Raw genomic sequence first — 24,403 nt, forward strand, 5'->3', positions numbered from 1 at the left:
TTAGACAAAATAAACATTTGATATAAATAAACATTTAATTAAAATAAACATTTAAACAAATAATTAATTTAACTAACATTTAAATAAAACATATATGAAAAATAATAATAAAAGATAAACAATATTTAGTAAACAAAAGTAATATATATATATATATATATATATATATATATATATATATATATATATATATATATATATATATATATATATATATATATATATATATATATATATATATATATATATATATATATATATATATATATTTTAGACAATAAATATATAGTAGACAAAAATAATATATATGTACATTTAGACAAATAATATATAATAGACAAAAATATATATATATATATATATATATATATATATATATATATATATATATATATATATATATATATATATATATATATATATATATATATATATATATATATATATATATATATATATATATATATATATATATATATATATATATATATATATATATTATCTTTGTCTATTATATATATATATATATATATATATATATATATATATATATATATATATATATATATATATATATATATATATATATATATATATATATATATATATTTAGATAAATAATATATTAAAACACATGTCGGCAAGCCGGAACTTTGCCGATTTCAGAGATAAGTGAAGAATATTACCTTGTGTGAAGAGGATGAACTTCTGATCGACCGAAAGCTGGAAACCGTCACCGACGCAGTGCTGCCTGCCTTCGTGAGTACCTGACTTCAACGTCGCTTTTGATCGGTGAAACGACGCCGGAATGAAATGAACCTTGGATATTTGTGACCTGGACTCAACGAACTTCAAAGATATGAAATCGGTTTTGTGTTTCGGTGAATAATCGGGACGATTTTGGGTTACCGAAAATGAAGAACAAGTGAAATACGGTAATGCTTTTGGAAAAATATTTCTTTTCAATTCTCTGTTTCTCTCACCACACGTCTTTTTCCTTACTGATCCACCTTCCTTTCTTTCTCTCTTTTTCTTACTAACCACATCTCTATATATATATATATTTAGATTACTTAAACAATAAGAAACCTAAAAAATATCTAACATAAATTAATAATATATATTTAGATTACTTAAACAATAAGAAACCTAAAAAATATCTAACATAAATTAATAATAATATATATTTAGATTACTTAAACAATAAGAAACCTAAAAAATATCTAACATAAATTAATAATATATATTTAGATTACTTAAACAATAAGAAACCTAAAAAATATCTAACATAAATTAATAATATATATTTAGATTACTTAAACAATAAGAAACCTAAAAAATATCTAACATAAATTAATAATACATATTTATATATTATATAATAATAATAATAATAATAATAAACTAATATAATATTAATCCTAATTAAATAAACTAATTAACAACTAAACACAATTAATATTAAGCACAAATAATATTAACGGCACACGATTAAAATACGATAAAATCGAGCGACACGAACGCGATAAAAACGATGATAATTTGCACAGCAAAACAGACAAATTGATAAAACCAATAAACCGGTAAACCGGTAAACTAGTAAAATCAACAACACGACTCAAACAGACTCGATTAAATCACACGGCACAACACGTAATTAAATAAACAACCCTAGGCAATAATAAAATCAACACGACATCACGAAAACGCTGACAAACACAATCACAAATAATCGGACAATACGAAAACTCTAATATATTCGAAATACAGTCAAAATACCGACAAACAAACAATTAAATAGATAAAAACGCACAAAACCTAATCGAAGCGATGCCACGCACAAAAGAGATAAGCGAGATAAATACGAGGCAACGATATCGGCCAGGTTTTGCTAAAACAACGAAATACAACACGGTAAGCAACGAAAACAGACAAAACCTAATCAAACCAGTTGTCACGCGAAGTTAAAGAAATTGAGATGAATACGAGACAACGAGATTAATCAAGATGTGGTCAACAAAGCCAAAGTCAAATTTTGGGGTTCGACAGCGGGGAATCGAACCCACGCATGCCAGGCTCAAGAGCGCATGAAGCGCTGCGTTTCATTAAACGCGTGGAAGCCAACTCAACATGCAAATGCCATGCAAGCACGGTCAAAGAAGCGTAGGCCAATGATTCAGCCAGGCAAGCGCACAGGTGGACGTTGATAGGGCAAAAACCCTAGGCAATATGCAGAGACGCCGGAACAGTGGTTCCGGTCGTTTTCTCCGGTGAGAAACCGGTGGAGCTTCATGCAAAATTTCCAGAATTCATCATATCATACATGGATCGAAAGCTCTTTCAACCAGGAGCATGAATATCATAATCATTCAATCTAAAACTCCATGAATCAACCGGATCGAGCGAAAACATTATGGACATCAGAACTTTAATTCCACATATCTAGCTCATTATTCAACCAAATCAAAATCTAATTATATCAGCATCACCAACACAACACGATCTACATAATCATGGCAATGAATTGGCAAAAAGAGAGGCTCGAATTTTCACTTACTTGAACTTGCAGTGATTGGATTCGTGCGCTGCAGCTTTCAAACTTTCCAGATCTTCTCCTCTAACCGTGACTTGAAGCTTGATGCGAGAATTACCAGTTGGAAACACCCAGATCCAGCTCAATTTGAAGCTTCCATTAATGTGTTCAAGCCCTTGTTCTGCTCAAGATCTTGCTCAACTCTTCAATCCAATGGTTCAATCCTGCTCAAAATTCCACAAGGAGTAAGAATATGCAAAGAAAATCAAGGTTTGTGTGAAGAATTTTGGAAATCGAGGAGAGAGAAAATTGGGAGGGAAATGAAAATTTTTGAGATCTGAAATTGTTCTCTGCAAAAACAGTTATCATTAGGCTTATATACTCCTCCTTAATCATACTGAAATTAAGATTAGGCATTGGTTAATTGGGATTAAGGAAATATGAAGTGGAATACAAAAAATGCAAATGTGATTATGCATGGCTAAAGTGCACGTGAACAGTGCCATGTTATGCCTCAATTCCACTTAAAATCAGTCAATAAGCAACATTGGATTGGTATTAGGCTTGCATGATCCACCAAATTCAAATTATTCAATTTCCCTCCAAAATGCACATGTATGGACACTTGATCATGTGAGCTTCTTTCATGCAAGGCAATGAATGATTTGGAAAGTATTGGTAACAAGGAGCATTTTGCAAAAAGAGTGGTCCAATTTGGAGTTTTGAAGCCAAAGTTATGCCATGTTGAACTTCCATGTACACTTTGTGATCATTTGGCCATAACTTCTCAACCAATCATCAGATGATCATGATCTTGGACTTTTTGAAAAGGGGAGAGAAAGATATTAAACTTTCATGTTCACCAAAAATCCATTTTAAGCTTCTTTGATGTTGGAAAATCAAGTTGAATATGGACCAAAAACTTGCCATTTTTGGAAACTTTGAATTACAGGTCACTTTCCATTTTTGGAAACTTTTGATTTGGCTTCAAAATCTTCAAGATAGATGTTTGACATGATGAATAGGCCTTGTATGAACATGAATGAGATGCTTCCACTCACTTCCCCAACTCAAAGCCCTCAGTTGACTGCACAGTTGACTTTTATGGTCCTCAGATGACCTGGAAATGCACTGCTGAATTTGGGCCTCTGCCACTTGGTAAAACTGCTTCAAAATGAACCCTAGCTCATATAAGCTCTTCAGAATAATCATGTGGCCTTCATCTCAAGGAAAGACTTGCTCTTTTGTACAAAGGATTCTCTTGATGCCAATTCTGACTGCCATGGTGCAATGCAATATGGAATGATAAATGACCTAAAAAAGAAATGAATGCATGAATGGGGAGGGCAAATTTGAGGTGCTACACTTAGCAAAAAAACTTAGCAAAAAAGGTCGATATAGACATATAACATTTACATAAGCCAGAAACGCAGAAAGCAGATATGGAAACAAGGAGCAACAAGCAGAGCAGATAAAGCAACAAGCAAATTAGAAAGTAACAAACAAAAAAAATCCTAGGTGCCTAAGGGTTTGGAGGTGGAGGCATCCTATGGAGCAGCTAGGACAACATGTTCTGAATGTTGACATTGACAGAATCCTGTTGGTCCAGTCTAGCTCAAACTACCTGTTGTTCTTTCTGCAGCTTTTCAAGGGTCTTCAGGACCAGAGGGACGAAGTTGAAGGTCTCCCCCTGAGTCAGTGCATCATTTTTGGCAGCAGACTCTTCAACAAGGCGAGCTGCTTCTTCAGCGGCAGCTTTTGCTTTTTCCTCAGCTTCAGCAACAACAGCATCAGCAAGAGCTTTGGCTTCAGCTTCTTTGATTCTCTGAAGTTCTTCTTGTCTTGCTTTCTCTTCAGCTTCCTGTCTTGCCCGCTCCTCAACTTCTCTGGCTAGACGCTCTTGGAGTCTGATCCTAGCGTCTCTGATGAAGTCATTGTGGACTTGTTCAGAGAGGCCTTTCAGCTTGAAGGCTTCAGAGGTCATCCAACTTATCACTTTGTTCTAGTGAATCCTTACAGCAGAGGGATCATCACTGATGCCAGAGTTGATGGTCAGAGACTTGACCTTGTCAATTGAAGACTCTGCAAAAACCGTAATTGCTTCCTCAAGGGTTAGAAGGATGGTTTCTGGTTCAGAGACAAAGATAATATATATATATATATATATATATATATATATATATATATATATATATATATATATATATATATATATATATATATATATATATATATATATATATATATATATATATATATATATTTAGATAAATAATATATTAAAACACATGTCGGCAAGCCGGAACTTTGCCGATTTCAGAGATAAGTGTAGAATATTACCTTGTGTGAAGAGGATGAACTTCTGATCGTCCAAATGATCGACCGAAAGCTGGAAACCGTCACCGACGCAGTGCTGCCTGCCTTCGTGAGTACCTGACTTCAACGTCGCTTTTGATCGGTGAAACGACGCCGGAATGAAATGAACCTTGGATATTTGTGACCTGGACTCAACGAACTTCAAAGATATGAAATCGGTTTTGTGTTTCGGTGAATAATCGGAACGATTTTGGGTTACCGAAAATGAAGAACAAGTGAAATACGGTAATGCTTTTGGAAAAATATTTCTTTTCAATTCTCTGTTTCTCTCACCACACGTCTTTTTCCTTACTGATCCACCTTCCTTTCTTTCTCTCTTTTTCTTACTAACCACATCTATATATATATATATTTAGATTACTTAAACAATAAGAAACCTAAAAAATATCTAACATAAATTAATAATATATATTTAGATTACTTAAACAATAAGAAACCTAAAAAATATCTAACATAAATTAATAATAATATATATTTAGATTACTTAAACAATAAGAAACCTAAAAAATATCTAACATAAATTAATAATATATATTTAGATTACTTAAACAATAAGAAACCTAAAAAATATCTAACATAAATTAATAATATATATTTAGATTACTTAAACAATAAGAAACCTAAAAAATATCTAACATAAATTAATAATACATATTTATATATTATATAATAATAATAATAATAAACTAATATAATATTAATCCTAATTAAATAAACTAATTAACAACTAAACACAATTAATATTAAGCACAAATAATATTAACGGCACACGATTAAAATACGATAAAATCGAGCGACACGAACGCGATAAAAACGATGACAATTTGCACAGCAAAACAGACAAATTGATAAAACCAATAAACCAGTAAACCGGTAAACCAGTAAAATCAACAACACGACTCAAACAGACTCGATTAAATCACACGGCACAACACGTAATTAAATAAACAACCCTAGGCAATAATAAAATCAACACGACATCACGAAAACGCTGACAAACACAATCACAAATAATCGGACAATACGAAAACTCTAATATATTCGAAATACAGTCAAAATACCGACAAACAAACAATTAAATAGATAAAAACGCACAAAACCTAATCGAAGCGATGCCACGCACAAAAGAGATAAGCGAGATAAATACGAGGCAACGATATCGGCCAGGTTTTGCTAAAACAACGAAATACAACACGGTAAGCAACGAAAACAGACAAAACCTAATCAAACCAGTTGTCACGCGAAGTTAAAGAAATTGAGATGAATACGAGACAACGAGATTAATCAAGATGTGGTCAACAAAGCCAAAGTCAAATTTTGGGGTTCGACAGCGGGGAATCGAACCCACGCATGCCAGGCTCAAGAGCGCATGAAGCGCTGCGTTTCATTAAACGCGTGGAAGCCAACTCAACATGCAAATGCCATGCAAGCACGGTCAAAGAAGCGTAGGCCAATGATTCAGCCAGGCAAGCGCACAGGTGGACGTTGATAGGGCAAAAACCCTAGGCAATATGCAGAGACGCCGGAACAGTGGTTCCGGTCGTTTTCTCCGGTGAGAAACCGGTGGAGCTTCATGCAAAATTTCCAGAATTCATCATATCATACATGGATCGAAAGCTCTTTCAACCAGGAGCATGAATATCATAATCATTCAATCTAAAACTCCATGAATCAACCGGATCGAGCGAAAACATTATGGACATCAGAACTTTAATTCCACATATCTAGCTCATTATTCAACCAAATCAAAATCTAATTATATCAGCATCACCAACACAACACGATCTACATAATCATGGCAATGAATTGGCAAAAAGAGAGGCTCGAATTTTCACTTACTTGAACTTGCAGTGATTGGATTCGTGCGCTACAGCTTTCAAACTTTCCAGATCTTCTCCTCTAACCGTGACTTGAAGCTTGATGCGAGAATTACCAGTTGGAAACACCCAGATCCAGCTCAATTTGAAGCTTCCATTAATGTGTTCAAGCCCTTGTTCTGCTCAAGATCTTGCTCAATTCTTCAATCCAATGGTTCAATCCTGCTCAAAATTCCACAAGGAGTAAGAATATGCAAAGAAAATCAAGGTTTGTGTGAAGAATTTTGGAATTCGAGGAGAGAGAAAATTGGGAGGGAAATGAAAATTTTTGAGATCTGAAATTGTTCTCTGCAAAAACAGTTATCATTAGGCTTATATACTCCTCCTTAATCATACTGAAATTAAGATTAGGCATTGGTTAATTGGGATTAAGGAAATATGAAGTGGAATACAAAAAATGCAAATGTGATTATGCATGGCTAAAGTGCACGTGAACAGTGCCATGTTATGCCTCAATTCCACTTAAAATCAGTCAATAAGCAACATTGGATTGGTATTAGGCTTGCATGATCCACCAAATTCAAATTATTCAATTTCCCTCCAAAATGCACATGTATGGACACTTGATCATGTGAGCTTCTTTCATGCAAGGCAATGAATGATTTGGAAAGTATTGGTAACAAGGAGCATTTTGCAAAAAGAGTGGTCCAATTTGGAGTTTTGAAGCCAAAGTTATGCCATGTTGAACTTCCATGTACACTTTGTGATCATTTGGCCATAACTTCTCAACCAATCATCAGATGATCATGATCTTGGACTTTTTGAAAAGGGGAGAGAAAGATATTAAACTTTCATGTTCACCAAAAATCCATTTTAAGCTTCTTTGATGTTGGAAAATCAAGTTGAATATGGACCAAAAACTTGCCATTTTTGGAAACTTTGAATTACAGGTCACTTTCCATTTTTGGAAACTTTTGATTTGGCTTCAAAATCTTCAAGATAGATGTTTGACATGATGAATAGGCCTTGTATGAACATGAATGAGATGCTTCCACTCACTTCCCCAACTCAAAGCCCTCAGTTGACTGCACAGTTGACTTTTATGGTCCTCAGATGACCTGGAAATGCACTGCTGAATTTGGGCCTCTGCCACTTGGTAAAACTGCTTCAAAATGAACCCTAGCTCATATAAGCTCTTCAGAATAATCATGTGGCCTTCATCTCAAGGAAAGACTTGCTCTTTTGTACAAAGGATTCTCTTGATGCCAATTCTGACTGCCATGGTGCAATGCAATATGGAATGATAAATGACCTAAAAAAGAAATGAATGCATGAATGGGGAGGGCAAATTTGAGGTGCTACACTTAGCAAAAAAACTTAGCAAAAAAGGTCGATATAGACATATAACATTTACATAAGCCAGAAACGCAGAAAGCAGATATGGAAACAAGGAGCAACAAGCAGAGCAGATAAAGCAACAAGCAAATTAGAAAGTAACAAACAAAAAAAATCCTAGGTGCCTAAGGGTTTGGAGGTGGAGGCATCCTATGGAGCAGCTAGGACAACATGTTCTGAATGTTGACATTGACAGAATCCTGTTGGTCCAGTCTAGCTCAAACTACCTGTTGTTCTTTCTGCAGCTTTTCAAGGGTCTTCAGGACCAGAGGGACGAAGTTGAAGGTCTCCCCCTGAGTCAGTGCATCATTTTTGGCAGCAGACTCTTCAACAAGGCGAGCTGCTTCTTCAGCGGCAGCTTTTGCTTTTTCCTCAGCTTCAGCAACAACAGCATCAGCAAGAGCTTTGGCTTCAGCTTCTTTGATTCTCTGAAGTTCTTCTTGTCTTGCTTTCTCTTCAGCTTCCTGTCTTGCCCGCTCCTCAACTTCTCTGGCTAGACGCTCTTGGAGTCTGATCCTAGCGTCTCTGATGAAGTCATTGTGGACTTGTTCAGAGAGGCCTTTCAGCTTGAAGGCTTCAGAGGTCATCCAACTTATCACTTTGTTCTAGTGAATCCTTACAGCAGAGGGATCATCACTGATGCCAGAGTTGATGGTCAGAGACTTGACCTTGTCAATTGAAGACTCTGCAAAAACCGTAATTGCTTCCTCAAGGGTTAGAAGGATGGTTTCTGGTTCAGAGACAAAGATAATATATATATATATATATATATATATATATATATATTTAGATAAATAATATATTAAAACACATGTCGGCAAGCCGGAACTTTGCCGATTTCAGAGATAAGTGTAGAATATTACCTTGTGTGAAGAGGATGAACTTCTGATCGTCCAAATGATCGACCGAAAGCTGGAAACCGTCACCGACGCAGTGCTGCCTGCCTTCGTGAGTACCTGACTTCAACGTCGCTTTTGATCGGTGAAACGACGCCGGAATGAAATGAACCTTGGATATTTGTGACCTGGACTCAACGAACTTCAAAGATATGAAATCGGTTTTGTGTTTCGGTGAATAATCGGAACGATTTTGGGTTACCGAAAATGAAGAACAAGTGAAATACGGTAATGCTTTTGGAAAAATATTTCTTTTCAATTCTCTGTTTCTCTCACCACACGTCTTTTTCCTTACTGATCCACCTTCCTTTCTTTCTCTCTTTTTCTTACTAACCACATCTATATATATATATATATTTAGATTACTTAAACAATAAGAAACCTAAAAAATATCTAACATAAATTAATAATATATATTTAGATTACTTAAACAATAAGAAACCTAAAAAATATCTAACATAAATTAATAATAATATATATTTAGATTACTTAAACAATAAGAAACCTAAAAAATATCTAACATAAATTAATAATATATATTTAGATTACTTAAACAATAAGAAACCTAAAAAATATCTAACATAAATTAATAATATATATTTAGATTACTTAAACAATAAGAAACCTAAAAAATATCTAACATAAATTAATAATACATATTTATATATTATATAATAATAATAATAATAATAAACTAATATAATATTAATCCTAATTAAATAAACTAATTAACAACTAAACACAATTAATATTAAGCACAAATAATATTAACGGCACACGATTAAAATACGATAAAATCGAGCGACACGAACGCGATAAAAACGATGACAATTTGCACAGCAAAACAGACAAATTGATAAAACCAATAAACCAGTAAACCGGTAAACCAGTAAAATCAACAACACGACTCAAACAGACTCGATTAAATCACACGGCACAACACGTAATTAAATAAACAACCCTAGGCAATAATAAAATCAACACGACATCACGAAAACGCTGACAAACACAATCACAAATAATCGGACAATACGAAAACTCTAATATATTCGAAATACAGTCAAAATACCGACAAACAAACAATTAAATAGATAAAAACGCACAAAACCTAATCGAAGCGATGCCACGCACAAAAGAGATAAGCGAGATAAATACGAGGCAACGATATCGGCCAGGTTTTGCTAAAACAACGAAATACAACACGGTAAGCAACGAAAACAGACAAAACCTAATCAAACCAGTTGTCACGCGAAGTTAAAGAAATTGAGATGAATACGAGACAACGAGATTAATCAAGATGTGGTCAACAAAGCCAAAGTCAAATTTTGGGGTTCGACAGCGGGGAATCGAACCCACGCATGCCAGGCTCAAGAGCGCATGAAGCGCTGCGTTTCATTAAACGCGTGGAAGCCAACTCAACATGCAAATGCCATGCAAGCACGGTCAAAGAAGCGTAGGCCAATGATTCAGCCAGGCAAGCGCACAGGTGGACGTTGATAGGGCAAAAACCCTAGGCAATATGCAGAGACGCCGGAACAGTGGTTCCGGTCGTTTTCTCCGGTGAGAAACCGGTGGAGCTTCATGCAAAATTTCCAGAATTCATCATATCATACATGGATCGAAAGCTCTTTCAACCAGGAGCATGAATATCATAATCATTCAATCTAAAACTCCATGAATCAACCGGATCGAGCGAAAACATTATGGACATCAGAACTTTAGTTCCACATATCTAGCTCATTATTCAACCAAATCAAAATCTAATTATATCAGCATCACCAACACAACACGATCTACATAATCATGGCAATGAATTGGCAAAAAGAGAGGCTCGAATTTTCACTTACTTGAACTTGCAGTGATTGGATTCGTGCGCTACAGCTTTCAAACTTTCCAGATCTTCTCCTCTAACCGTGACTTGAAGCTTGATGCGAGAATTACCAGTTGGAAACACCCAGATCCAACTCAATTTGAAGCTTCCATTAATGTGTTCAAGCCCTTGTTCTGCTCAAGATCTTGCTCAATTCTTCAATCCAATGGTTCAATCCTGCTCAAAATTCCACAAGGAGTAAGAATATGCAAAGAAAATCAAGGTTTGTGTGAAGAATTTTGGAATTCGAGGAGAGAGAAAATTGGGAGGGAAATGAAAATTTTTGAGATCTGAAATTGTTCTCTGCAAAAACAGTTATCATTAGGCTTATATACTCCTCCTTAATCATACTGAAATTAAGATTAGGCATTGGTTAATTGGGATTAAGGAAATATGAAGTGGAATACAAAAAATGCAAATGTGATTATGCATGGCTAAAGTGCACGTGAACAGTGCCATGTTATGCCTCAATTCCACTTAAAATCAGTCAATAAGCAACATTGGATTGGTATTAGGCTTGCATGATCCACCAAATTCAAATTATTCAATTTCCCTCCAAAATGCACATGTATGGACACTTGATCATGTGAGCTTCTTTCATGCAAGGCAATGAATGATTTGGAAAGTATTGGTAACAAGGAGCATTTTGCAAAAAGAGTGGTCCAATTTGGAGTTTTGAAGCCAAAGTTATGCCATGTTGAACTTCCATGTACACTTTGTGATCATTTGGCCATAACTTCTCAACCAATCATCAGATGATCATGATCTTGGACTTTTTGAAAAGGGGAGAGAAAGATATTAAACTTTCATGTTCACCAAAAATCCATTTTAAGCTTCTTTGATGTTGGAAAATCAAGTTGAATATGGACCAAAAACTTGCCATTTTTGGAAACTTTGAATTACAGGTCATTTTCCATTTTTGGAAACTTTTGATTTGGCTTCAAAATCTTCAAGATAGATGTTTGACATGATGAATAGGCCTTGTATGAACATGAATGAGATGCTTCCACTCACTTCCCCAACTCAAAGCCCTCAGTTGACTGCACAGTTGACTTTTATGGTCCTCAGATGACCTGGAAATGCACTGCTGAATTTGGGCCTCTGCCACTTGGTAAAACTGCTTCAAAATGAACCCTAGCTCATATAAGCTCTTCAGAATAATCATGTGGCCTTCATCTCAAGGAAAGACTTGCTCTTTTGTACAAAGGATTCTCTTGATGCCAATTCTGACTGCCATGGTGCAATGCAATATGGAATGATAAATGACCTAAAAAAGAAATGAATGCATGAATGGGGAGGGCAAATTTGAGGTGCTACACTTAGCAAAAAAACTTAGCAAAAAAGGTCGATATAGACATATAACATTTACATAAGCCAGAAACGCAGAAAGCAGATATGGAAACAAGGAGCAACAAGCAGAGCAGATAAAGCAACAAGCAAATTAGAAAGTAACAAACAAAAAAATCCTAGGTGCCTAAGGGTTTGGAGGTGGAGGCATCCTATGGAGCAGCTAGGACAACATGTTCTGAATGTTGACATTGACAGAATCCTGTTGGTCCAGTCTAGCTCAAACTACCTGTTGTTCTTTCTGCAGCTTTTCAAGGGTCTTCAGGACCAGAGGGACGAAGTTGAAGGTCTCCCCCTGAGTCAGTGCATCATTTTTGGCAGCAGACTCTTCAACAAGGCGAGCTGCTTCTTCAGCGGCAGCTTTTGCTTTTTCCTCAGCTTCAGCAACAACAGCATCAGCAAGAGCTTTGGCTTCAGCTTCTTTGATTCTCTGAAGTTCTTCTTGTCTTGCTTTCTCTTCAGCTTCCTGTCTTGCCCGCTCCTCAACTTCTCTGGCTAGACGCTCTTGGAGTCTGATCCTAGCGTCTCTGATGAAGTCATTGTGGACTTGTTCAGAGAGGCCTTTCAGCTTGAAGGCTTCAGAGGTCATCCAACTTATCACTCTGTTCTAGTGAATCCTTACAGCAGAGGGATCATCACTGATGCCAGAGTTGATGGTCAGAGACTTGACCTTGTCAATTGAAGACTCTGCAAAAACCGTAATTGCTTCCTCAAGGGTTAGAAGGATGGTTTCTGGTTCAGAGACAAAGATAATATATATATATATATATATATATATATATATATATATATATATATATATATATATATATATATATATTTAGATAAATAATATATTAAAACACATGTCGGCAAGCCGGAACTTTGCCGATTTCAGAGATAAGTGTAGAATATTACCTTGTGTGAAGAGGATGAACTTCTGATCGTCCAAATGATCGACCGAAAGCTGGAAACCGTCACCGACGCAGTGCTGCCTGCCTTCGTGAGTACCTGACTTCAACGTCGCTTTTGATCGGTGAAACGACGCCGGAATGAAATGAACCTTGGATATTTGTGACCTGGACTCAACGAACTTCAAAGATATGAAATCGGTTTTGTGTTTCGGTGAATAATCGGAACGATTTTGGGTTACCGAAAATGAAGAACAAGTGAAATACGGTAATGCTTTTGGAAAAATATTTCTTTTCAATTCTCTGTTTCTCTCACCACACGTCTTTTTCCTTACTGATCCACCTTCCTTTCTTTCTCTCTTTTTCTTACTAACCACATCTATATATATATATATATATATATATATATATATATATATATATATATATATATATATATATATATATATATTTAGATTACTTAAACAATAAGAAACCTAAAAAATATCTAACATAAATTAATAATATATATTTAGATTACTTAAACAATAAGAAACCTAAAAAATATCTAACATAAATTAATAATAATATATATTTAGATTACTTAAACAATAAGAAACCTAAAAAATATCTAACATAAATTAATAATATATATTTAGATTACTTAAACAATAAGAAACCTAAAAAATATCTAACATAAATTAATAATATATATTTAGATTACTTAAACAATAAGAAACCTAAAAAATATCTAACATAAATTAATAATACATATTTATATATTATATATAATAATAATAATAATAAACTAATATAATATTAATCCTAATTAAATAAACTAATTAACAACTAAACACAATTAATATTAAGCACAAATAATATTAACGGCACACGATTAAAATACGATAAAATCGAGCGACACGAACGCGATAAAAACGATGACAATTTGCACAGCAAAACAGACAAATTGATAAAACCAATAAACCAGTAAACCGGTAAACCAGTAAAATCAACAACACGACTCAAACAGACTCGATTAAATCACACGGCACAACACGTAATTAAATAAACAACCCTAGGCAATAATAAAATCAACACGACATCACGAAAACGCTGACAAACACAATCACAAATAATCGGACAATACGAAAACTCTAATATATTCGAAATACAGTCAAAATACCGACAAACAAACAATTAAATAGATAAAAACGCACAAAACCTAATCGAAGCGATGCCACGCACAAAAGAGATAAGCGAGATAAATACGAGGCAACGATATCGGCCAGGTTTTGCTAAAACAACGAAATACAACACGGTAAGCAACGAAAACACACAAAACCTAATCAAACCAGTTGTCACGCGAAGTTTAAGAAATTGAGATGAATACGAGACAACGAGATTAATCAAGATGTGGTCAACAAAGCCAAAGTCAAATTTTGGGGTGCGACAGATGCCCCTATATAATTAACTTAGGCCAGATAGCCGGAGGCTATCGAATGGCGTAAGGTAATTAAATATGACAATCGCCATAAAATTTGACCGCAAATGCAAGTATGCATGATGCAAAAGACAGACAGACACAGAGACACAGGAGTGCAAACTCTACTGGGGAAGGACATACACTGACTCAATGCATGAAGGTAAACACTAAGAATACTCAGCTGGGGAAGATTCACTACCTATTCATAGATGGAAAATAGGAGGAAAAGAGATATCGACTCAATATTGACGATACATCACTATCTCATAGATGAAAGTGGGAAAAGATCAATATAACAAGAGTACTGATGTGACAGTACATTACCAACTCAAAGATGGAGGTAACAGAAAAGATGAATACCAACTCAAGGATGAAGGTATAACAAGGGCATAATAAGAATCGAACTGCGTTAACTCATGGTTGACAGCTCACTACCCACTCATTGATTAGGTAAACAGGACATGCCAACTCAAAGTTGAAGGCAAGCTTCAAAAGATTGATAATAACACTGCTAGGGAAATCAAATTCCAACTCATTGATGATGGTGTAGATGAAGAATCAGATCTAAGGATCATTGTGCAGACTTACAGTTGAATGCACACTACCAACTCATTGATGAGGTAGACAGAGAAATGCCGACTCAAAGTTGAAGGCAACCACCGATTCATTGACAAAGGTGTTTAAAAGAATTTAGAACATATTCTCCTGGAGATGTTTATCATTACCGACTCAAAGATGACGGTGGAAGGACAAAATGTACCTAACTCATAGATGAAGGTACTCCATCAACTCAAAGACGAAGATGAAATCAGAAGTTATCTGTGCAGACTCAAAGATGAAAGCACACTATCAGTTCAACAAGGATCAAACATACCCTACTCATAGATGAAGGTACTCCATCAACTCGAAGACGAAGATGGAATCACAGAAAATGTGCGAACTCAAAGATGAATGCATATTACCAGCTCAAAGTTGCAGGTACTTCACCAACTCAAGGACGAAAAAGGAATCAGTGCTAAACTCCAAGACGAAAGCACGCTACCAGCTCAAAGTTGCAGGTAGAACCATGGAACTTTCTGTGAGGATGTTATCAACTCATAGATGGAGATAGTAATTAATTTATCCGAGGGATAACAAAGGTTACCACTCATGGATGTAGGTAACTCAAGTTTGTAACGGGTACCAACTCAAAGATGAAGGTATAAAGGACTTGGACACAATATCTGTCATGTCTGTTTTACTGAATGAGAGTCACAAAGACTATATTGTTGCCTTCTTTTACTGGCAATTTCCGAGCTTTATCTGGAGACGCGAGGTTCAAACTAGGATAGAACTAGAATGAAACGGTCAAACAAGACTTCAACTGAAGAGGAATGAACTCATCAGGATTTACAACTGAAACAACCATCTTCCACGAGGCATAGATCTCTGTGGGGAACATGACCAATAAAAGGTATTTTGCTGCTTATGAGGATACTCTATATGGAGAGATTGACTCAACCCACAATATAAACAAGGAAACAAGGTGCATATGAATGCAAGCATGATATGTCATAGATATGCATGAATATTTAGTAATGAATGCATGATGGACAGACAAAACTAGGAATAACTGAAAATGTTAACATCTACATAAGGACTTGCTGGAGATTTGCACTGAGACTCGCTGGGGAGTAGTACAAAGACTTGCTGGGGAATTGGTACAAGAGCACCATATCCAGGTTTCTTTAAAAGTCTGTCTCTGCTGAGGATTCCGTAGAAGAATGGAGATGCCTTCTACTTCAAAAATGCAGGAGATTCCCTGTGGTTCTTGAATTTGTGAGGTATATGAGGATTGGACCTTTCTGAGGACTCCGCTGGGGATACAAGGTGTTATCCTCTGGAAATAAGATGATATTGTAAGAGAAGTCCTGCAATTCTTGAATTTGCTGATAATGCAGAAGGGATCATTCTTCTGGAAGACTCCGCTGGGGATAGGTGGCATCTTTCCAGGGAATAAGAATATAGGGGAAATCCATCCTTGATTTTTTTGCTTTAATTATCATGGAGACTTTCTATATCTGAAGACTCTGCAGGGGATTATGGTGTCTGATATCTGGTTACGAGATCTTTCCTCTAGGAGACTCTGCCGGGGAACAGTGATGTCTGACCTTTGAATGTAAATGAGAATTCAGGAGGAATCCTGTAATTCTTGAATTTGCTTAAAATGCAACACACTCTTCTTTACTACAAAACATTACTGAGGAGGAGACATATCCTTCTATTGAATGGACAGAGAACAACAGGAGATTCCCTGTAGTTTCTGAATATCAACTTTCTTCACTCGCTGAGGGATGGAGACCTCTGTATTACTCCTGCTCGGGGAAATCAAAGCTTCCTTCTCATCCTCTGCTGGGGACATTGCTGATCCCTCCTTAATAAATTACTGGGGAAATACCTGTAGTAATCCCATAGGCCAAATCTATAACTTAAAACCTGGATCAAAGTCTTCATGATCAATTAACCGGGGAGTCTTCATGCCCCAAGTGAAGGGAACAATCTTCTTGAAATATTTCTTGCATGATCTCTTGAGGAAAACTAGGAAGCAAAACTAGGGATATCCAGAATCACAACCTCTGCTGGAGAAATATTACTGCCAAGACACCTGTGGAGATCTTTTCATCATATACATATGAGGATAGTAAGATGAACATGTCTAGTTGGAATCACATGATTTTAGAATTACTGGGACCGCATGTCTCAATCCTTTTATTGATGTCCACAAATCAAAGTAAATAATCTTTATAGTTTTCAAAAACTGTTTTTAATTCAAAACTTTTGTTTCAAAACATATCTGTCAAAGTAAAAGAACTTTCGTAAATTGAAATGAAAATTAAGAGTGCCAAGAAATATAAAAAGGCTCAAATTGATTTGATAGGATGGTAATCAGCCAACAGCATGATTCCATACATCTTTACAAATTGGAAAATGGTAATTTCGTGGAAAAAGGGTATGTTGAACTACAATGACATCATTCTCTCTTCCACTTTTGAAACCTGTATTGCAGCCTTAAGAAAGTTGGAGAACTGTTGAAAATATTCTGATACTTCAATGATCTTGTCTCCGTTATGCAGTTACTTGCCTGAAATCCCTAACTTTTGCCTAGATTTCCCTTTCGGGTTTTCAATCTACCGGGATAATATTCTCTTTGTTTTTTTATGTCTCTAATTTTTGCTTGGACCGCCCTTTCAGGTTTTCAGTCCACCGAGACGCTCATTTTTGCCTAAGCCGCCCTTTCGGGTTTTCAACTTAGCGAGCTGTTCTTTTCATTTTTTTAGGCGAAGTATTTCTTGACTGCATCTGTATTCACGGGACGTGGAAGCTCTTCACCATCCATGTTTGTAAGAATTAAAGCACCGCCTGAGAAGGCTTTCTTGACAACATAGGGTCCTTCATAGTTAGGAGTCCACTTGCCCCTAGAATCATTGTGAAATAGTATCATCTTCTTGAGTACAAGGTCACCCTCTTTGAATTCTCTCGGCTTAACCTTCCTATCAAATGCCTGCTTCATTCTCTTTTGATATAACTGTCCATGGCACAAGGCAGTCATTCTTTTTTCTTCAATCAAATTCAAATGATCATATCTGCTTTGACACCATTCAGCCTCTAACAACTGAGTTTCCATTAGTATCCTCATTGATGGAATTTCAACCTCTATCGGTAACACAGCTTCCATACCGTATACAAGTGAAAATGGGGTTGCCCCAGTTGAAGTACGGACTGATGTTCTATATCCGTGTAGTGCAAAAGGCAGCATTTCATGCCAATCTTTGTAGGTAACAACCATCTTTTGAATGATCTTCTTGATATTCTTATTTGCAGCTTCAACTGCCCCATTCATCTTGGGACGGTAAGGAGAAGAGTTGTGATGCTCGATCTTGAAACTTTCACATAATTCATCCATCATTTTGTTGTTCAGATTGGAGCCGTTGTCAGTGATGATCTTGTTTGGAATGCCATATCGGCAAATGAGATTATTTTTGATGAATCTGACCACCACTTGCTTTGTCACCTTTGCATACGAAGCTGCTTCCACCCATTTGGTGAAGTAATCAATTGCCACGAGAATGAAACGGTGTCCGTTGGAAGCTTTGGGTTCAATCATACCGATCATGTCAATGCCCCACATTGAGAATGGCCAAGGAGCAGAAATCACATTCAAAAAGGTTGGTGGTACATGAACCTTATCAGCGTAGATCTGACATTTGTGACACTTCTTTACAAATTTGTAGCAATCTGATTCCATGGTCAACCAGTAGTAACCAGCTCTCAACATCTTTCTTGACATAGAGTGGCCATTTGCATGAGTACCAAAGGACCCTTCGTGAACTTCTTTCATCAACATTTCTGCTTCCTTTTTGTCAACACATCTGAGTAAGACCATGTCATAATTCCTCTTATAGAGCACATTCTGATTAAGGAAGAAACTGCCTGACAATCTTCTCAAAGTCTTTTTATCTTTTTCTGTTGCTCCAAGAGGATACTCCTGAGTCTGAAGGAAATGCTTGATATCGTGGTACCATAGTTTATCATCAAAACTGGCCTCAGCTGTAAACACATGTGCTGGTCTATCAAGTCGCTTGATCACAATTCTGGGTACTTCGTTTGGAAAACCCACTTGATACATTGAAGACAACGTAGCTAGAGCATCCTCCATATGATTCTCATCCCGAGGAATGTGATGCAATTCAACCTTGGTGAAGAAAGTCAACAATCTTCTTGCATAGTCTTTGTATGGGATCAAGCCAGGGTGGCGTGTTTCCCATTCTCCTTTGATCTGATTGATAACTAACGCTGAGTCACCATAAACAGTAAGATTTTTGATGCGGAGGTCAATGGCTTCTTCAAGACCCATGATACAGGCTTCATATTCAGCAATGTTGTTTGTACATTCAAAGCAAATTCTTGCCGTGAAAGGAATATGAGAACCTTCTGGAGTGATAATGACTGCACCTACTCCATGTCCATAAACGTTGGAAGCTCCATCAAATACTAAACCCCATTGAGAATCTGGTTCAGGTCCTTCTTCAGTAAGTGGCTCTTTACAATCTCTGGATTTTAGGAACATGACATCTTCATCAGGAAACTCATCCTCATTATCATCGTGATCTTCAACGGGTTGGTGAGCAAGGTACTCAGCCAACACACTGCTCTTGATAGCTTTCTGGGTATGATACTCAATGTCGTATTCTGATAACAGCATCTACCATCTTGCAATCTTACCAGTGAGTGCAGGCTTCTCAAAAATGTACTTGATTGGATCCATTTTGGATATCAACCAAGTGGTGTGACTTAACATATACTGCCTCAATCTCTTAGCAGCCCAAGCCAATGCACAACATGTCTTCTCGAGTAAGGAGTATCGTGATTCACAGTCAGTAAATTTCTTGCTTAAGTAGTAAATGGCATGCTCTTTCTTTCCAGTTTCGTCTTGTTGACCCAGAATACAGCCCATAGAATTCTCAAGCACTATCAAATACATAACCAACTGTCTTCCAGCAACAGGTGGTAACAAGATAGGAGGCTCCATGAGGTACTCTTTGATACTGTCAAATGCTTTCTGACAATCCTCTGTCCAAACACAATTCTGACTCTTTCTCAGCAATTTGAAGATAGGTTCACAAGTGGCAGTCATGTGAGAAATAAACCGGGATATGTAATTCAATCGTCCTAGAAAACCTCTCACTTGCCTTTCTGTTTTTGGTGCGGGCATCTCTTGGATAGCTTTTACTTTATCCGGATCAACTTCAATGCCTTTTTGGCTGACAATGAAGCCCAAGAGTTTACCTGACCTGACGCCAAATGTGCATTTGTTCGGATTGAGGCGAAGACGGAACTTCCTCAATCGTTGAAACAGCTTCAATAGATCTACTAAGTGACCTTCTTCTGAACGAGACTTCGCGATCATGTCATCCACATAAACCTCAATCTCTTTGTGCATCATGTCGTGAAAGAGCGTTGTCATGGCTCGCTGGTAAGTAGCACCTGCGTTCTTCAACCCAAACGGCATCACTTGATAACAGAATGTTCCCCATGGTGTTATGAATGTAGTTTTTTCCATGTCTTCGGGAGCCATTTTGATCTGGTTATACCCGGAGAATCCATCCATGAAGGAGAATATGTCAAACTTTGTTGTATTGTCTACCAACATGTCAATGTGAGGCAGGGGGAAATCATCCTTTGGGCTTGCTCTATTTAAGTCACGATAGTCGACACACATTCGTAGCTTCCCGTCCTTCTTAGGAACTGGCACAATATTTGCTATCCACTCTGGATACACTGAAGTGGCAAGAAAACCAGCATCTATTTGCTTCAGAACTTCTTCTTTAATTTTGACGGCCATATCTGGATGTGTTCTTCTTAATTTCTGTTTGACCGGTGGACATTCTGGCTTCAAAGGTAGCTTGTGCTCTACGATGTCAGTGTCGAGACCAGGCATATCTTGATAAGACCAAGCAAACACATCTACATACTCTTTCAACAAGCTGATCAATTGCTCCTTGACCTGTGGGGATAACAATGCTCCAATTTTGACTTCTTTCACATTTTCTTCCGAACCCAAGTTGACTGTTTCCAAAGGCTCTTTGTATGGCTGAATAGTGTCTTCTTCATTTTCAAGCTGGCGGGCGACCTCTTCTGGAATCTCATCCCACTCTTCCTCTTCAGCTTCGAATACAGAATGTTCAAAGTTGGGAGAGGGCATGATGTCATTGTGTTCAACGGGTTTAAGTAACCTGTACAAACAATTGTTTTTAGAGGACTGACCATGACATGCAAAAATGTGTTCTTTTTAAGGTTTTTTTTGTGTTACCATTTTCCGAAAAAGCTGAAAAGATAAAAGGACACAAGTGTATAGGAACACAAAAGATCTTTTTCATGGATAGTACGTTTTTGACAAAAGTGCCAATTTTACAAAATTAATGCTTCGCGCTTTGGGCTAAAGCGGAAGATTTTTGAAAACTGAAAAGCTTAATTACTTTGATATGTGGACACAATGTGGGATGTCAACTGCGGTCCAGTTCTTCATAACTACTCCTGGTGTCACAAATCTGGGGCCTTCTTTTGTAGTTGGCTCTTGTGTTGTAATTATGCGTCAGCTTGAAATGGATCTGCTGGCGGGAAGCAACTGTTAGAAGACTGGACCCAGACAGACAACCTGTATGCACGTGATGCATGGATATGCAAAATGAATGATTTTCCAAGGAACTCTAAGTGAAGGAAAAGATAGAATTGCAAACATTTTTGATAACAAAACAAAGTTATCAACCCAAAATACAACCAAGAAAACCATTTAAGGACATGTGTCATCAGGACGAGCATAAACAAGTAGGAGTTGTCCTTCAAGTCTCTCAATTCTTTCTTCATAGGCCTTCTGCATAAAAGCTTTCTCCTTCACCAAACTGTCTACAAGACCTTTCCATGCACCTGAGGACTGTGGAATCTGGGAGTAATCTGTTGTGCCTGAGGAAAATAAATCCTCTTGCACCCTTGGACGTTTACCTGCACGATCTTCTCCACTCTGCTCCTTTAACTGTCTCTGAAGTTCTTCATTTTCCATTTTGAGCACCTGGGCCTTATCCTTCCAAGCGTCTCTCTCTTTCTCGACCCTCTCCAAGGTGGCTTGGAGTTCTTCTTTGTCATCTAGCGGAAGGTAGGAGGTCTTCAACGGAGCGGGTTTGATAGGATCATGATGTGGGTATGGCATTTTCAACTGTATAGCTCTGGCTCTAATCCACTGGACGTACGGCTCATAGGAGGTACAATCTTTCTTACCCAATTCAAGTCTCCCTTTGCGACAAACACGATGCCAAGCTCTTACTACTCTCTCTTTCATGGTAGGGTCCTCCTCGTTATCCCTCAAGAAAATACCTTCTAAAAGAATGTTAGGAGGCTTGTCCTTCATAGGGTAACCGAGTTGTCTCCTAGCAAGTACTGGATTATAAGAAATGATTCCCTTTGTGCCCATGAGGGGCACATTGGGGAACTCCCCGCAACTATCAATGATCTTCACATCGTCTAAAACTCTACTATACCATGCAATATCTGACTGGGTAAGAGACATAATCCTCTGTGACCACTGAAGTCCTGACTTGCGATCCCAAAAAGTAGCTGACTTAGGAAGATGAGAGACAAACCATTTGTAGAGTAACGGTATACAGCAGACTATGGTTCCTCCTCCTTTCAAAGTACGGTAATGGATGGAATGATAGGTGTCTCCGAGCAAAGTTGGAACAGGATTACCACTTAGGAAGATGCGTATAGCATATGAATCCACAAAACCTTCAATATTAGGAAATAGTAACAAACCGTAGATCAACAAGGCGAACAGATGCTCCACAATAATATCACAACCTTGATTGGCAAAATAAGAAACCTTCCCCATTAAGAACTTGGCAGTGAAACCTGGAAGTCCTCCTTTGGTGGTGAAGTTGTTCTTGAATTCTGACTTCTTCATGTACAACACTTTTGCAAGAGAACTGTGCTCGGGTAACTTTTCTGAACCAGAGAAAGGTACTGTATCAGCAACTGGGATGTGAAGCAACTGGGCATACTCTTCCAATGTAGGCATGAGTTGATAGTCTGGGAATGTGAAACAGTGATAGACTGGATCATAGAACTGTACTAATGTCTGCAATAACCCTTCTTCCATCCTAAGTGTCAATAAAGATATAAGTGCCCCATATCTGTCTCTGAAACCAATAGGATCTGCGATTGAAGAAACCAGTTTCTTTAGTTCATCTATCTTTGGATTGATGAGATTGTACTTTTTCACACTTCTCTGTCCAAAATCCATGTTTCCTGCAATATTTGCAATCCTCACTTTAAGTTCCTTGGAAAAAGGTTGAAATGATGGGAATGAATGCATGTCATGCATGAATGCAACAAACACAAACATGGTCAAACAATACAAGGCTCAAAGTTCATCACCAGCATGGAGTTTAGGACAACGCCCCAATATAAGTTCTAAGGTTCACCTGCCAAACGGGTTCTAAAAGTTCCCAAGGTTATGGATCCTTCTTCGGATAATACCGGGTTAAGCAACTGCTCGCTTTCCAATATTATTCTCAAAAGAATCTCGCTTGAGTGTGATATCGCGTATCAACCAAACCAGACTTTTGGTCCGAAGTGGTCACCGCATCACATCCTAAGTAAGGCCAAGATGGGGTAAAGGTAAACTAAGGTCCTTGGCTTCACGGGCCCGTCGAAAGCAACAATGCCTCACAAATGACTTGTTTAGCACTATCACCCTCAAAGAGGCCTCCACCAAGCGGACAAAGGCTCAAGTCAACTCGGTAAGGATTGCCTCCTATCAAGTCAACCTGAATTATCATCCATCCTATCTCAAATGTGCCCCAAATCCGGGTATAGGATTTATCACAAGTATCCCCCAAAACCCAAAATAACAAACATTACAAACAATACAATTTAGCAAATATCCATAAAGCAAACATATAAACAAGCAAAGATAGGCTAAACCCTCAAATAAGTTTAATCATTGTACTCCCCAGCAGAGTCGCCATTCTGTCGCGGCGGGATTTTTCACGAGATTAAGTATTGATTGAACTTAACCCGTTTGAAAAATATTTTAAATGCAAGAGTCGCCACCGTCTTTTATTTTATCCAAAAAGAGGAAGGGAAAAATAACGATAAATCCCTTTAGAGTTACGGGTTCGGGGGTTGGTTATGCAAAGGGAAGGTATTAGCACCCTCTACATCTGTGGTACTCCACATGAACCTTTTTGCTTATGTTTATGTGAATGCTTTGCTTTTTCGCTTT

General features: G+C 37.1%; 3 protein-coding genes across 3 annotated transcripts; all 3 read right to left on the reverse strand.

Annotated features, from left to right (window-relative positions):
- Positions 1 to 3,599: 3,599 nt before the first annotated feature.
- On the reverse strand, positions 3,600 to 5,207 carry LOC127118884 (eukaryotic translation initiation factor 4 gamma-like). Its single transcript, XM_051049123.1, has 3 exons — positions 4,874 to 5,207; positions 4,158 to 4,615; positions 3,600 to 3,847 (listed from the first exon to the last, which is right to left on the reverse strand). Exons 2-3 carry the CDS (start codon positions 4,515 to 4,517, stop codon positions 3,758 to 3,760), a joined length of 450 nt encoding a protein of 149 aa, XP_050905080.1. The 5' UTR covers positions 4,518 to 4,615; positions 4,874 to 5,207; the 3' UTR covers positions 3,600 to 3,757.
- Positions 5,208 to 7,749: 2,542 nt separating this feature from the next.
- On the reverse strand, positions 7,750 to 9,318 carry LOC127118883 (eukaryotic translation initiation factor 4 gamma-like). The gene is made up of 3 exons (XM_051049122.1): positions 8,985 to 9,318; positions 8,349 to 8,806; positions 7,750 to 8,038 (listed from the first exon to the last, which is right to left on the reverse strand). The coding sequence occupies exons 2-3, from the start codon at positions 8,706 to 8,708 to the stop codon at positions 7,949 to 7,951; spliced, it is 450 nt and encodes a 149-aa protein (XP_050905079.1). The 5' UTR covers positions 8,709 to 8,806; positions 8,985 to 9,318; the 3' UTR covers positions 7,750 to 7,948.
- Positions 9,319 to 11,922: 2,604 nt separating this feature from the next.
- Positions 11,923 to 13,465, reverse strand: LOC127118882 (eukaryotic translation initiation factor 4 gamma-like). Its single transcript, XM_051049121.1, has 3 exons — positions 13,132 to 13,465; positions 12,464 to 12,921; positions 11,923 to 12,154 (listed from the first exon to the last, which is right to left on the reverse strand). The coding sequence occupies exons 2-3, from the start codon at positions 12,821 to 12,823 to the stop codon at positions 12,065 to 12,067; spliced, it is 450 nt and encodes a 149-aa protein (XP_050905078.1). The 5' UTR covers positions 12,824 to 12,921; positions 13,132 to 13,465; the 3' UTR covers positions 11,923 to 12,064.
- Between the last annotated feature and the right edge of the window lie 10,938 nt (positions 13,466 to 24,403).

This window comes from Lathyrus oleraceus, chromosome 2 (genome assembly GCF_024323335.1).
Source record: "Lathyrus oleraceus cultivar Zhongwan6 chromosome 2, CAAS_Psat_ZW6_1.0, whole genome shotgun sequence".
NCBI lineage: Eukaryota > Viridiplantae > Streptophyta > Magnoliopsida > Fabales > Fabaceae > Lathyrus > Lathyrus oleraceus.

Coding starts and splice junctions, on each gene's coding strand:
- LOC127118884 (XM_051049123.1), bottom strand. CDS start 4,517: ATGACCTCTGAAGCCTTCAAGCTGAAAGGCCTCTCTGAACAAGTCCAC. Junction 3,848..4,157: donor AGCTGCAGAAAGAACAACAG/GTAGTTTGAGCT, acceptor TTTCTTTTTTAG/GTCATTTATCATTCCATATT.
- LOC127118883 (XM_051049122.1), bottom strand. CDS start 8,708: ATGACCTCTGAAGCCTTCAAGCTGAAAGGCCTCTCTGAACAAGTCCAC. Junction 8,039..8,348: donor AGCTGCAGAAAGAACAACAG/GTAGTTTGAGCT, acceptor TTTCTTTTTTAG/GTCATTTATCATTCCATATT.
- LOC127118882 (XM_051049121.1), bottom strand. CDS start 12,823: ATGACCTCTGAAGCCTTCAAGCTGAAAGGCCTCTCTGAACAAGTCCAC. Junction 12,155..12,463: donor AGCTGCAGAAAGAACAACAG/GTAGTTTGAGCT, acceptor TTTCTTTTTTAG/GTCATTTATCATTCCATATT.